The sequence below is a fragment of the Euprymna scolopes genome, chromosome 13 (genome assembly GCF_053919585.1).
Source record: "Euprymna scolopes isolate OS-2025 chromosome 13, ASM5391958v1, whole genome shotgun sequence".
NCBI lineage: Eukaryota > Metazoa > Mollusca > Cephalopoda > Sepiida > Sepiolidae > Euprymna > Euprymna scolopes.
The window spans coordinates 65,852,627-65,868,734 of record NC_136494.1 but is presented as its reverse complement, the minus strand read 5'-3'; the positions used below and the strand labels follow the sequence as shown (position 1 = coordinate 65,868,734).

General features: G+C 29.5%; 1 protein-coding gene across 2 annotated transcripts in view; it reads right to left on the bottom strand.

The window, feature by feature from the left end:
* Nucleotides 1-1,221: 1,221 nt before the first annotated feature.
* Nucleotides 1,222-16,108, bottom strand: part of LOC145292052 (syntaxin-6-like) — a 627,569-nt gene continuing 612,682 nt past the window's right edge. For both annotated transcript variants that reach the window (XM_080138080.1, XM_080138081.1), the window contains exon 8: nucleotides 1,222-8,601. In XM_080138080.1, coding sequence (XP_079994206.1) covers nucleotides 8,525-8,601 — 77 coding nt within the window. In that variant the 3' untranslated portion in view covers nucleotides 1,222-8,524. The remainder of the gene's footprint in view (nucleotides 8,602-16,108) is intronic.

The window sequence follows — 16,108 nt, the reverse complement described above, 5'->3', positions numbered from 1 at the left end:
TATTTTGGACAACACTTCCACCAGTTGCAGAAAGCTGCAAGGAACTAACAAAATGCGGATGCAAGACACAATGCTTTGGAAGATGCAAATGCTATAAATTCGGCCTTCGGGATAAACTGACATAAGTGTGTAAAATATAGCCTTTATTACACTCAAATGGTGTTAAATCTTTATTTTGTCGTCAGAAATGGCTTTGTTGACATCAGAAACATATAAATTGATATATAATATGAGGAAATCGGTCAAAAATGAAGCATTAAGTTCACAAAATGATAAATTTTACCATCCGTGGCGGCCATCTTGAAAAATGGCGGCCATCTTGGATTTTTTGAGTGGCCCAAAAGTTTTTTTCGGAAGAGTAGACCATTGTGAGCAATCGTGCCAAGTTTCATGCTTGCTTACCAAAATGCACGATTTTTCATCAATTTTGACTTAAGCTGCTCAGCTACTATGTTCTCAGTATCATCTATTCCTTAACACTGACCCTCGCGTTCTCAGTGTCCACCGTCCGTTCTGGATCGCTCTGATGGCCAGCCGATCGTCCAAACCCAGCAAGAAACCTTAAACCACGCTATGTCTAGAGTACCTGTTCCAGCCCTCCAGACCTTAGCCTCTGGTGACGTGACCTTCCGGACAGCCAGCATCCAGATCACACAATTCATTTAACAAATAAAAGAGGAACCCCCGTCTTTAACCAAACAACCTGTGTCTGTTATTCTCCTTTGCCTTTTTGTCCGTGTCTACCTTGTTAGTTGTTGGGTCGATTGTCCCTGGACGACCGGCCCCGCAACAAGACGTCGCTTCTGCGGCCAAAAAGCTCTTAAAAATTGAATTATCACTATTCTCGATAGAAAAAAATTATTGCACCAATGTATGAACTTACCCCTTTGTTTTGTTTGAAATAAATAATGCAATTTTGTATATATACTAGTACAATGGTTTTCCTTATTGCTAAGTCGTGAACATGCTTTATATGGCCTCGCAATACACCTCCATACCGCCTCCAGACTAGCTGCAATAAGAATATTCCATAACGTGCATGAACATCATAGAGGTTTTCTTTATCTTTTTTTTTTTTTTTTAAATATCTTTGCTGAACTGCATAAGCACTGATGAATAAATACAATTATTTCTAAGAAAAAATAAAAAAAATATTTTTAATATGAATTTCAATAATTGATTTGGAGGTCTCTATAAGAAATAAAAAAAATAAGCCAAAGATGAATTGCAACAATGTTTACATATTGTTATTTTTTTTTATACAAATGCATTTTTTATTCTTCTGTTTTAATTTCGTTTTCTTTTCCAAAATTCTTTTTATTTCCAATTGTTCTACCTTTCAAATGTTGCTGACCCGACATTACGAGAGAAAAAAAAATAAAATAATAATGGAAGGGCAGACAACTCGTTTCAATTCGCACAGTAACAAGATTTGTCTCCTCTTGGATACAAGCATGACAATATTACAAGATTTAAAAACTTGAGCGAATTAATTTGGAAAGTCATATGTACAAAAAAAAAAAAAAAAAAAAAATGTTGACGTCCGAAACGAATCGAACTCCATTTGCTCCACATCGATTGTAGTTGGCTTATGATTTTTTTTCTTTCTGTTTAATTAGAATGATCCTTTTTGAAGGCCCAGTGGCTTTTTTTGTCATATTTCAAAGAGACTGCAACCGAGGATAACATTTAAATATATTTTTTTAATACAATCCTTAAGTGATATGAAATTGTTCTTACCAGGAACCATGAAAATATTGAAATTGATTCTGCAAAGTACTTGAAAATTTCAGTTCAAAATTGTTTACATTTTATAAGATGGCGGGGGTGGGCAGTCAATATTCAAGAATCTAATCACAATGACTGCACCAACGCCACCACCTTCACACATATATTGTTTAATCACAAAGTTCCAAACTGAAAGCAGTAAGCTTCAGTTGACAATCTGAAATAAACAGGTAATCATTACTATTGGCGATTTAATTATTTTAAAGAAAATACAGTTGGGGAATCTATTCATTTAATAACATATTAACGGTAAAAACAAAGTATTTAATTATTATTTAGTTATAACCAATTTAATATACCATAAATAGTAGTTGGGGGTGATTTTATGTTATGTATTACCTGTGGACAATCAAAATGGCTAACCGCGGTTGATAATTACTATTACCAATATAAATTATTTTTGGTGATTGTTAAGATGGAATCGACAGATCGATTTTTTTTTTTTTTTAATACGTCGTTTTAATCAAAGCTAATATTACGTTTTTAATTTTCATGTCGAAAATAGTAATAATTGTTATTGCGTTTTTAGTATATAAAAAAAAAGGTCTATGATCTAAAACAATGTCAACCATTAAAGTGGCAAAAAAAAAGAAAAAAAAAGGGATATATCCCCTTGTATTCGCAATCTTTAAGGTGTTCGCATCTAGGGAAAATGCAATTCTACCAATTTTCTGTAAAAATTACTTTTAACTATAATTTTCTGCTCAATGAATTTTCATAATTTTTGGATATATTACTATTTTCGACATGACAAGTAAGTACTGCTGGTTTTGCGAAAAACCACATATTTAAAGAAATTGATCTGTCGGCTGTCTTAACAAGCACCTTATTTTTTAAAAGAAATACGATTAGGAAATAAGTCAAAAGCAATTTATATAGCTTTACCTTCTCATCATTTGTGACCTTTTTTTTTTGTGTTAAAAAAAATTAAGCAGGTCTTTATAAAAAGGCGCAAAGTCATGGAGTTTAATTTCTTTTACTGCAGCCAAGGAGCTTATTTATTTATTTATTTATTTATTTATTTATTTTTATCCAGTAGTAGGGAGGCAAGTAAATAGACTTGGTGTTGTAATTTTTTTTTTTTTTTATTTTTTTATCTGGAGTGACGTGGAGAAGGGGCAGCTGCTTGTTTTTAGCTGCGAGCTGCTTCTCAACTAGTGGAGGTGGTAAAGCCCTCGTTTTGGCCAACTTAGTTTGGCATTAGAGACAGTAAAATAATCAGTTTATCTACTTACATACATCACCAATGTGTTAGTAAAGTACACACACACACACACACATATATGTTTTTCAACTATTTCTTTTTAGAACAATTTATGTTGGTAATAGCAATGATTATTTTGCCCACGCTCGTATTAAATTGTTTATAACTTTTAAATATTAATTTTTAACGCAAACGACGTCACAATAAATAAATAAATAAATCAAAATAGTTTTCGACAACATACTTTTAACATACTTTATGTCACCAATATTAACGTTTACCAATAAATTTAATAACCAGGTAAAAAGAAGGGGAAAAAATAACTGACAACCGTGAGCATTTACAATATTTTGGCTGGTTAAAAATAAAGTTCAAATTAACTCATATAATAAAAAATACAGCCAATTTTTTTTTTTCATCGTTACGTGTCAGCTTTAAAATAAAAATTAAAAAAAAATAGTTCTTAAAGGCTTAAACAAACAAACAAACAAAAAACTGGCAGAACAAATTGTGTGCGCGTGTTGTTCATGTTAATGAGTGAAAGAATTTTTTTTTATTATATTTGAAAGAATAACAATGGCAAGGGAGATAACTAGGATACTAATTGTTCTGCTACGAGAGTTATTTCCCTTCCCTAACTTCGACACTCCCTTTCCATTGACAAAAGAAACAGACAAACTCAACCCAGAAATGACAATATGAAAATAACAAAATATATTTACGACGATTCAATTTCATAATATGATGTACAAATTATCAATTTTTTAAGGCTACCTTTAACATTCGACTAGAAACTGTTGTAAATATTCATGTGGAGGAAAGACATTTTTTTTTCAACTAACAAAAACTGAAGTTTTCTCTCCTACGAACATACGAGACGAATTTTAATTTAATTTTTTTCTTAGAAGAGTACGCATAAGTTTTAAGATACAAAAGAGGCGACAGTCAATAAACAAAGTAAATAGACAACTAATCTTAAAACCTTATTACATAGTGAAATACTTATCCCAGTGAATTATTTAAATAAACTAAATCTAAACTTGGATGAGTTAAATTTAGATGATTATGTTTTTAGGATGAGTCGACTTTATTATAAACATTCTTTTCAGGTAATCATTACTATTAGCAACATGGATTATTCTAAAGGAAATGCCGTCGGAAAATTAGTCAAAAATAATTTATTTTGATTTGCCTAGTCATTTGTGACCTACTTCATTAAAAAAAAATGTTTCAAGCAATTGACTCCGCCTTAAATAGCAACTGTGAGTAAACTTTGGTAAACTAAGTTGCTTAAAACTTTTTTTAAAATATTAATTCAACGCAAATAGGTAGCAAGTAAGTAGGTAAAACAAAAACTGTTCTTAACTAATTTTCCAACTGAAATTTTCCTTTAAAATAATTTGTCTCAGTAATAGTAATTACCATTGTATGGTATTGATGTTATTTCACTTGTCTGTGAATATGATTTTAGTTAAGGTATATTTGAACAACAAACTTTTCTTTACACATGTTGCGTTAAAGATGATAATCGTTGCATCTTTTGTATGTTCGACCCATGTGAAATTAATCTTTCCCAGTACTTTCGGATAACCAAAAGAAAAATGATATCAAAAAAACCAACGAGGAAAGATCAGCAATCAATAAATACATAAGTATTTATTGATTGCTGACAAATACTGCATCTTTTACAGTTTTGTAGTTTAGCCGAAAGCACTTGAAAAAATTAAATCCTAATCAGATTCTTGCATGGTACATATCTAATAAAAAATAGCTTGTTTGAACATATAAAAGATACAAACACTGGCACTTTGGCCAACCAAGTACAAATATAATTTCGTATCTAATTACACAAGATATCAGTTAATTCCTGGCAATAGAAAGAAAGAAATACAGAAATCAGTAATTATTACTTTTGGTGACACAATGTATTTGTAAGGCAATGCAGTTAAAAAAATTCTTAGTCAAAAATAATTTATTTTACTTTACTTACTCATTTGTAAATGGTGTTAAAAAAAAAAAAAACAGTATTTAATATACATATAAGCATTTTAAGTCATAAACATCAATTCTGAACAAAGTAGCCATTTTATTTAGTGACTTGTTTATGTTACAGACCTTGTTGTGGCTAAACAAAATGGTAACTTTTCACGAAAGCGAACTTAAAATGCTTATATTTCATATTGATTTTTTCTTTTTTTTACAAACAAATAGGTCACAAATGAATAGGTAAACTAATTTTATTTTTTCACTAATTTCCCAACTGTATTTCCTTTTAAAATAAGTTATGTCATCAGTATTAAATATCTATAGCAGAATAAAGGGTAATAAAATGGGGGGAAAAAAGTGTGTGGGGGGGGGTAATTTGTTTTTAATGTAAATAAATCCATATTAAAATATTCTGGAAAAAAAACTGAATGCTTCAGCTATGAGTAAAATGATCTTATTTAGTTGACTAAATTAAAAACAACTTCCGGTTCTTTAATACAACAATGTTTACCCTTTTGGTTGAGGAGCACAAATAAATTGTAATACTTGTCAATTCAAGCTTTGATTGGAGACAGAAATGAACTAACCTTAAACTGTCTTGAAAATTACTTTTCAATGTTGTAGGATTACAACATGAACATGTCAGCCATTTTTATCAAGTACAGTTATATGTTCAAAAACTAGTGTTAGAGTCTTTAAGCGGATGGATAGCAAGTCATTTATAGCTTGAATTAAAGCTTGAAGGCAATAAAGTCAAGTATTATTGTTAATCTGTGTTCCTAAACACGAAAGGATAACATTAAATTTTCAAATTTACCAAATTAACGAATCAAACTTCCATATTTGAAGATGCATAATTAAAATAAAAATAAGAATAAAATTGAATGTCATTTTGTATGTATAAATTGCAAATATCCATGCATAACATTTCAGACAAATGTGTGTGTCTGCTTTGCTTAGAGTTGCTTTTTGTTTTCAAGGGAAAATACAAGAAAAAAATTAACAAAGCCTACAATTTGAATGCAGGTTAAAAAAATAAAAAAGTTGTTGATCATAAACCGATGGTAAAGATAATATCATTTGCACAATTTTCTTTTATGAAGAAAGATTAAAGTTCTCAAGTGACACTTAAACTTATATATATATATATATAAGATTTTTATGGATACATAATTTTATAAAACATTTGAATAATACTGGGCGCAGTACCATTATTATCAATCATTGAGTTTTTTTTTTATAGTTTAACCATATATTATTAAAGAATAAAAATTTGACTCCAGAAAGAAACCAAAATACACTTCTAAAAATTTTTTTTTTTTTCTTTTCTTCTTTTTATCTCCTTAATTCTAATTCAATGTTTAAAAAACATAAATTAGACAAAAAAGGGGTAAATAAGGAATGGTGTAGAAAAAAAAAAACTCTTAAGACGTCTTTTAGCGAACACTTTTCAAAATGAAAATTATTAAAATGATTTCTTAAATAATATATGGTTAAATTATAAAAAAAAAACCCTCAACAATTAATAATAGCATAGTGGCCAGTATTATTCAAATGTTATATATATATATATATGTATGGTACAAAATGTATAATAATGATATCAAATATCGACATGTTTCTTAACTTTTGTAAGAATATGATGAACAATATTTTTTATGTAGTTCACAAGAAGGACAAGGGTTTTAAGACTCGCCTTAGTTGGTGACGAATGGAGAAATAAATACCCCTCCCCCTTAAATTTCGATAAGTATACAACGATAAAAATATTTTTATGCACTCATCACCAACAAAGGGCATTCTTTAAAATTACTTTGTGCTTCTTGTTAATTAGATAAAAAAAAATATATTGCCATTACACACACGCACATATGTGTATGTTTATTAATTCTTAAGATAATGAGAAAATATATACTCTTGGGGTATATATTCTATAAATTACATTTCGAATTGTAACAAATATTAAGCTCAATGAAAGCGAATTTCAACCTTTAGACTATGTATACCATTACTTTTCATTCCAAAAACCAAAAGATGAAATTAAATCACGCTCATAAATTTTTATTTTTATTTTCAAAATTCTGTTTTCATTCCATGTATCAAACTTTGTTGCAGTTTTTTTTAGGAATATCCATTCATCTCTGAAGAGTTGTTTAGTGATATGATGCTCTAATAATTTTTACTGTTGAACAAAACATGTGTAAGACGTAACATAATAAAAAATTAGGCATTAGTCTGAAAAAAAAAAGAGAAAAAAAATTCTTTTGAGTGTGAATTAATTCAATCCTTTGGCATTTAGAATGAAAACTAATGGTGTGTGGTGTGTGTGTGTGTGTGTGTGTGTGTGTGTGTGTGTATATTAGGTTGGTGCAAAAATAATGTTGTTTTTTGACATGAAGTTGAACGACAAAAAATATTATTTTTGCACCGACCTTATATATATATATATATATATATATATATATATATATATACACACACGCACACACTGATGGCTGTGAGGATCTGCTTTTTTATGCTGATTTAGTTTTTGATTTGCACTTTTATACAGTGCTTAATGCTTTATCAGACAAAACTTTATAGTACTTAAAAGAATTGCATGTTTTTTTTAAATATGTCATAACTACAGTTTAATACTCTTTGCAATCTTCACATGATTCAAGATACCAATTAAGATATAAGGCCCTGTTTCTTTTTCTTCCTCAAGCAAAACATGAATTTACACCTAAATCCATGTCTCAAGCTATCTGAAGATTGCAAAAAGTACGAAACCATTGCTATGAATTTCCACTAAAAAACACACAATTCTTTTAAGTATTATACATTATGTGTTGCGTTTCTGTTTTTTGACATTTCAGACATACAAAAGTTCCCATTTAGTCAAACCCATCAAAATCCACCAAATTATCTTATCAATTTTTTTTTTGAGGATTGGAGGACCTTCAATAGTAAAATCTGGAGAAATTATCTGATATCCAAAAATAGTTCTTGAGCCTTTTAGCAGTTGTATTCCTTCGTTTAACAACTGAAGCTCCTTTTTTTCTGTAGAGGAACAAATTATGGTGGGACAGGGTTGGGAGAAGCTGATACAGCTGTTGTTTAAGATTAAAGGGATATAGAGTGGAAACAATGAAAAAAAAAATAAAATAAAATGTAGATCAGTGTACCCAAAAGTATATATTATTATTCTATTTATCCAGAGAGAAGTTCGAATTCATCGTTTGTTTTTAATTTTAATTTTTTTTCTTTTCTTTTTTTTTTTTTTAGAATGGGCTGGGAAAGTTAATAGTCGGTTTTATGGTCACAGCTGTAGGAATGTTACCCTCAATAAAAAAAAAAAAATATTATAAGATTATTGTTGGTTGTCACAGTCAACTGTTGTAAGGAAACTGGGGTGGGGAAAGAGGGGTGGGGTGGGGTGGGTTAGAAATGCACAACCGTAAACAGGTGATCGCATTCCCGTTCCAAAGTGATGCCAACCATTTTTTAAAAATCTTTTCTGTTTTGAGTTGTTCCAAAAGTGCTGATAGCAGAGTTTGCTTCCTTTCAAAGTACGAAGAACAAAACAATAATGATCACCATGATGATGAGCAATACACCGATAGCGCACCACTGTCGACGATCTGGAAAGACAATTAAAAAAGTCAAAAGTAATTCTTCCAGAGAACGATCTTTTTGTGACAACAGCATTTAAAAAGAAAAAAACAAAAAACTATATACAATAGAATAAGTTAAGATAAATTGGAAAGTTACATAGGAACTTTATTACATTATCAAGTCAATAAGGGTTACAGAAAGAGGAATAAGGAGAAACTTCTTTAGGTGATGGCATTTTAAAGCTAAATGCTTCTCGTCAGAAGAGGAGAAAAAGCCGACATTATACAAAAGTAAAGATAAAAAAACAACACAGACTTTGAAAACATTCAGATTAAAATTGGAAAAAAATATTTTCTAGGGGATGGGCGATATGATGGGGATAAAAAAAAAACAAAGAAAAATAAATGCTAAAAGTATATTCAAAGCAATATATAAGAAAATAAAATACTAAGAAAAAATTTTTAAATCTTTAAAAAAATCTTTTTAATTTCAAAATATAAAAAAAAGTTTCCAAAATTCAACAAACTTGCAATAAAATTCTGATCAAAATTTAAATTATAAAATATAAATAAAGCAGGACAAATTAAGTACAAAAAAAGAGAAGAAAAAATAAAAATAAGTTAAAAAGTACATCAACTCAAATTCTTAGAAAATAATCCACCGGTAATTAGGTGTACTTCAGGATAAAATGAAACAAAAGTTAATATCCAGTAAACTCACATGAAGAATATAAAAGGCACTTTATGTGTGTGAATGAGTTTATTCCCTATAGACATCTTGGACACTAGATCTTTCTGGTAATGTCTCTATTTGTTTTCTACTTATATAGAAGCCACACTTTGTCTATGTGTATAAGAGTTAATTTCCCATGGACTCTAAAACAACCGGGCCGATTTTTTTTTAAATTATACACACATGCACTTTATGTATGTCTAGTATTTTTAGATAGATTTTCTATCAGAATGTCTTCGATAAGTATTGAAAATTGATAATCGAAAAAATCCAATTGAAGAAGGAACAATTCGATTTTGCCCATACTATACAGTCTAACATCACAAGTGCATTTGAGAAGTTCTATCACCACACAAGCAGAAGAGTCTGGTTTATAAAAACAGACAGGGGCACATATGAAATTAATGTTTTTGTTTAAAGCACAACTGAACCATGGTACTTGACTTTTGCATTTTAAATTTCAATTCAAGCCATTATATAAAAATAATTTTATAAAATCAACAGTAGGTTCTCTGCAGTGCAATGTAGATTATGCTGTATTGTGGGAAGGCATGTGAAGTTTCCTTTGCTGGTGCATTGCGATGGGTCCCTGACTAGAGTGAGCAATGAATTGATTTTGGGTGATTTTGTCGATTTTGATGACAATTCAAGTATTGAAAGTGTAGAACATTCATTGATTCTTATTAAATCCTGAATAACATTGAGTCCTTCTGCTTATAAGTAAGATTTTTTTCAAGTTTTCTGGATTTCCATCTTCCCTAATTTGGATTTACTTCATTTTCATTTCATCTATTTGGTGTAATTTGTAATTTAATTTATAAAATTCACCACGTCTGTGTCTCCATTTTTTTCAAAGTGCATCTCCTCTGAGACGCAAGCACACAGAGCAGCGCGAGACCGGTCAAATGATTGCATTTTTTGTAGACCATTCTTTTATGGGGTTTTAGCTGGCAAAGAGGGTAAACTTGGAAAAACTTGGTAGGTGTAAGTCAATTAAAAGTGCACAAATATACATTTACGCATGAAAGTCGGTTCATTTTTAACTATGTCTTATCTGTCTGATGATAGCTCAAATGGTAACGACAAAGGCTGGAGCACGAATTGTTTCATTTTCGATTCTAGCTGATGTTACCTCTGTCTTTTTTTTTCCTTATATTTTTGAAATCACTACTATATATTGGGTACAATATAATAATCAATAGAGAACTGATTCTATAATAATCATAGGTATGAAATCTGCATAAATTAAAATATCATATTTAAGCATATTTTATGACCAGGCAATGCCGAGCAAATTACTAGTAGTATCTACTTGCTTCCGATGAATGGTGTGCTGACACAATAAATCAGATCTCCCATCACTACAACAAAATGTGTGTCAGGTGCTTATGAATAAATATAGGCATTTGCCTATAAGCAAAATAATTTGAAAAGACAAAAGTAAAGCGTGCATGGTTCCCCGTGAGTGCACAGTGAACGAGGCATAAAAAAAATGACTAAGTTCAGCATTTGCCGCTCCCCACCCCATTTAGCCCAAAAGTTCACAGGGAACGTCAAATCCTGGTGAAAATGAAGTTTTAGGTGCAGTTGTAGGCCTTAATATATGTAAATTTGAGTTCTGCACCATGCAAAAAAAGAAATGACCAAGTCCATCATTTGTCCCCCCCACCATTCAGTCCCAAAAGTCCACAAGGCCTTAATGTATTTAAATTTGAGTTCAGCACCATGCAAAACTGCTAAATAGACATACACAGAAAATTTTGGACAAATATGGTATAATAGTCCCAAAAATGGAGTCTTTATATTAGCCTTAAAAGAGCCCCTGGGGCACACCCAAGAGTTATCACGAAGTATAGACAAACAAAATTATATAGAAATCAGTTAGTTACAACTTTTCAGAAAGTTTTATAAAAATCCAAGCCATCATTTTTTTTTTTTTAATAAGCACAAAAGTGTAAATTTTAGCTATTTGGACCCAAAATGTATCCCTAGGGGGGGGGGGCAATCGGAGTTTTCCCGGAAAATCTGTTCTGTTACTTTTTTACTTATATCATGTTGAATGTTTTTGCAAAATTTCCAAAAATTTCAAGGCGTAGTTATTAAGAAAAGTGCGGACAGACAAATGGACAAGGGTGAGTTTAGAGGTCCACCCTCCTTTTGTTGGGACCAAAAATTAAAAAATAAAAATAAAAAATAAATAAATACTGATTGTGGATTTATTGATAAAACTTGCTATGTTTGTCCGTCTGTATCCATTTTTCCAAAGTGCATCCCCTTTGAGACGCAAGCACACAGAGAGTCATGTGGTTTGTCAAGTAATTGCATTTTGTTGTGGACTGTTCTTTTATGGGTTTTAAACGATAAAAATAGCTGCTAAAGATTTAAAGTTGAAAAAATTGAAGCTTGTTTTTTGATCATTGATATATTTTTCAATTGTTTTGATACGTTTTTTTAATTGTTTTGATACGTTTTTTTAATTGTTTGGATATGTTTTTTTAATTGTTTGGATATGGGTTTTTTTAGTTGTTTTGATATGTTTTTTAAATTGATTTGATACGTTTTTATAATTGTTTTGATACGTTTTTATAATTGTTTTGATATGTTTTTATAACTGTTTTGATATGTTTTTATAATTGTTTTTATAATTGTTTTGATATGTTTTTATAATTGTTTTGATATGTTTTTATAATTGTTTTGATATGTTTTTATAACTGTTTTTATAATTGTTTTGATATGTTTTTTAAATTGTTTTGATACGTTGTTATAATTGTTTTGATACGTTGTTATAATTGTTTTGATACGTTGTTATAATTGTTTTGATACGTTGTTATAATTGTTTTGATACGTTGTTATAATTGTTTTGATACGTTGTTATAATTGTTTTGATACGTTGTTATAATTGTTTTGATACGTTGTTATAATTGTTTTGATATGTTGTTATAATTGTTTTGATACGTTGTTATAATTGTTTTGATACATTGTTATAATTGTTTTGATACGTTTTTATAATTGTTTTGATACGTTTTCATAATTGTTTTGATACGTTTTCATAATTGTTTTGATACGTTTTCATAATTGTTTTGATACGTTTTCAAAATTGTTTTCATACGTTTTTAAAATTGTTTTCATACGTTTTTAAAATTGTTTTCATACGTTTTTAAAATTGTTTTCATACGTTTTTATAATTGTTTTCATACGTTTTTATAATTGTTTTCATACGTTTTTATAATTGTTTTCATACGTTTTTATAATTGTTTTCATACGTTTTTATAATTGTTTTCATACGTTTTTATAATTGTTTTCATACGTTTTTATAATTGTTTTCATACGTTTTTATAATTGTTTTCATACGTTTTTATAATTGTTTTCATACGTTTTTATAATTGTTTTCATACGTTTTTATAATTGTTTTCATACGTTTTTATAATTGTTTTGATATGTTTTTATAATTGTTTTGATATGTTTTTATAATTGTTTTGATATGTTTTTATAATTGTTTTGATATGTTTTTATAATTGTTTTGATATGTTTTTATAATTGTTTTGATACGTTTTTATAATTGTTTTGATACGTTTTTATAATTGTTTCAATACGTTTTTATAATTGTTTCAATACGTTTTTATAATTGTTTCGATACGTTTTTTTAATTGCTTTGATATGTTTTTTAATTCTTTTGATATGTTTTTTTAATTGTTTTGATATGTTTTTAATTGTTTCGATACGTTTTTTAATTGTTTTGATATGTTTTTAATTATTTCGATATGTTTTTTTAATTGTTTTGATATGTTTTTAAATTGTTTTGATATGTTTTTAAAATTGTTTTGATATATTTTGGATGATTTGTAGTTTGACAAATAAAATCGGACATTACTGATGTAATGCCCGATTTTATTTGTCAATTATAGAATATGTATGGAATTTTGAATGAAACAGAACCCTTTATTTACTTAAACGTGCAATTTTGGGGGCTGTTAAAGGTTCGATCCTCAACACGATCAATACTAAGAATACGATTACTTAAGTCTTCTACCTTGTCATGGCCAATGAAATGAGAGCAAATTGCATTTATGAATTAAATACATTCTGTACAACTTCCTTTTGTTCAGGCTAGCAGTTTTAATTCTATTTTTTCGATATATATTTTAATTTTATACTTTTGTTTGTTATTGTCACATTTAATTTATTTGTACATGTTATAAATCGTGTTTCCACTTAGATATTGTTTAGCTAAAATCCGGTAACGAGTTACAATACCCAAAAGGCGAGCACACAAAATGAAACAATGGTTCTTGAGGACACGAACATGAAAAGGCACCAATTTATTTATTTGATACTTATATTTGGAATGGGACGTTCAAAATCTGAAATAACAATGAAAAGTTCTGATTTCTGTTTATTTGTGACCAAGTTTTATTTGGGGCAAAGTTTTATTTGGGGCAAAGTTTTATTTGTGACAAAGTTTTATTTTTAAAATAAAAAATTATTTTTTTAGCTTAAACTCTTAACTTATTCATTTGTTTACTTGTGAATCCCATGCTTTATTTCTTTTATCTCGATATAGGGTTATAGCAAATTTATAATAAACGATAATCAGGAAGGAAGGAAGGAAGGAAGTTAGAGAAAGAGAGAGAGAGAGAGAGATTTGACTTAATTTCATTCACACGTTTAAGTACAAATACTGTTATCTCATACACTCAATTGTCGCACTTAAACTGTGGCCCAATCGTTTAAGAGGTTTCATTATTTTTCCTATATCTCATTTTCCTTCTGCCGTCATACGTTCGCGCCTTGCTAATGCAGGTGATTTCTTTTATTCTTTTTATTTTCTTTTTTTACGCTCGAACCGGTAAGCTCTGCTATTTACATTTCTTTATAGAGGTTTATTCACTTTTTATAGATTTTTCTTTCTGGATAACTCGCACAGATGAACTATTATTAAATGTTTCTTTCTTCAGTTTGCCACACAAATATGTCATAATGCAAAATACTATTGAAGTTTAAAACTATTTGTCCATACTTTAATCTATTATAACTATCATTGAATTTTTGTTTTTTTATTTTTTAACCAAATAGGTCACAAAGCTAAATAATTTGTTTTTATTATTACATATCTTACATTTCGGGCTAATTTCTTGCCAACCACATCCACACTCACAAAATGGAATGTCTATTACGAAAGCTGTTCTTAAAATAGGTAAGTTGGGGGAGTGTCAATTCCGATTGCCGTTCTTAACATGAAGAGGTTGATGGTTAGATTACAACAACAACACCAACCATACTTTAATTTTTTATGTGGAGTTGGGGGTGCTACCACCGGGCAATGCTGGTTAACGGGTCCTGCTAGTATATATAAATAAACTTATGAAGAAATCAATCTGAAATCTGTCATCGCTAGCCAGTGTTGTATACAGTTGAACATCCATTTTAGCTTATGTAATTGAGACGTTTCTTACTGATCCAATGGCTCAATATATTAGTGCACCATACTTGCTTATGAGTTTGAACTTCAACTCTAATATGATTACTTTTACTCTGATTTTGTGCTAAAATGAAATTAAACATTTCAAATCACAATATTACGCAGATTGTTTAGTTTAATTCTTTTCTATAATATCATCACATTGTACTTGCACTGTAAGTCAATTGATTAATGCGCCATTTATTGAGTCAGAATCTCTGAGATTGAGTCTCAACCAATTATTTTTTACTTTGATTTTGTCCCAAAATTAAATTATTATTTTCTGTAATTTACAGAAATTAGAAGCCCAGACAATGCCAGATAGTTCTGCTAGTAAAAAAATCAAAAAATATAAAATGATTGGCCTATAAGCGTCACTTAAAAATTTTTATGACTTTTGGATGCCATCGTGATCTTCAAGAAGGAAATAAAAAGATTGCTATTGAACATAAGGATGACAAAATTTTGTTTTTCCTCGTTTATAAAAGGGAACAGAAGAAGAAATGAGCAACTAATCCATTCACTTTGGTCATCATCCAAAGATTATTTTTTTACTACTTTTGGCTTTTTTAATCGACTTGTTCTGGCCTTTTTTATTTTAGCTCTTCATTTTAAGCAAACAAGTTTTTTTTCCAGACAAATCATTGTCTTAGTTTTTGCAATATTTCTTTTGTATTTGCAACAAGCTATTAGGGTAGAAGGCAATAATGACAGGTGAATTAAAAAGTGAAAAAGTAAATTACCATAGAGATACTTATGGTGGAGGGACAAGCAATGAGTGGAAAGGGGTATAATAGAGTGATTAGGAACAAGCTATCTATGTATACAGTTGTACTTCCTTTTTTGTTTACTTGGTTGTTCACAGCCATATATATATATATATATATATATATATATATAATTTGAAAAAACATTATCGAAGAAACTTGGGTAAGTGTATTTCACTTTGATCAAAATTATCATCACGTGATCTCGCATTAGCACTTGTTATCTATATAAAGGAAACACAAGGTTTTACTTTATTCTATTTTTTTTAATATGACTTAAAGAAATTAAAAAATAATACAAATGGTAGTATGAGGTTCAGGGCTTGTAGCAAGAGTGTACAAGGATCACCATTGATTCCTGGAAAATGCTGGGTGTGTATAGAACATTTATTTAAATAAATGTCATTGTATTTACTCTGCCTATCCCATTCAATGTTGCCAAGCCAAGACAGTATTCACCCTAGGTGGGTTGAACCAGCTTTTTCTGGAGGAGAAAGTTTCATGCGAATATGAAATTCACAAGCAGCCCCCAGTCGCTTGTATATCCTCATCAAGAGAGATGACGATTTTAGGTTT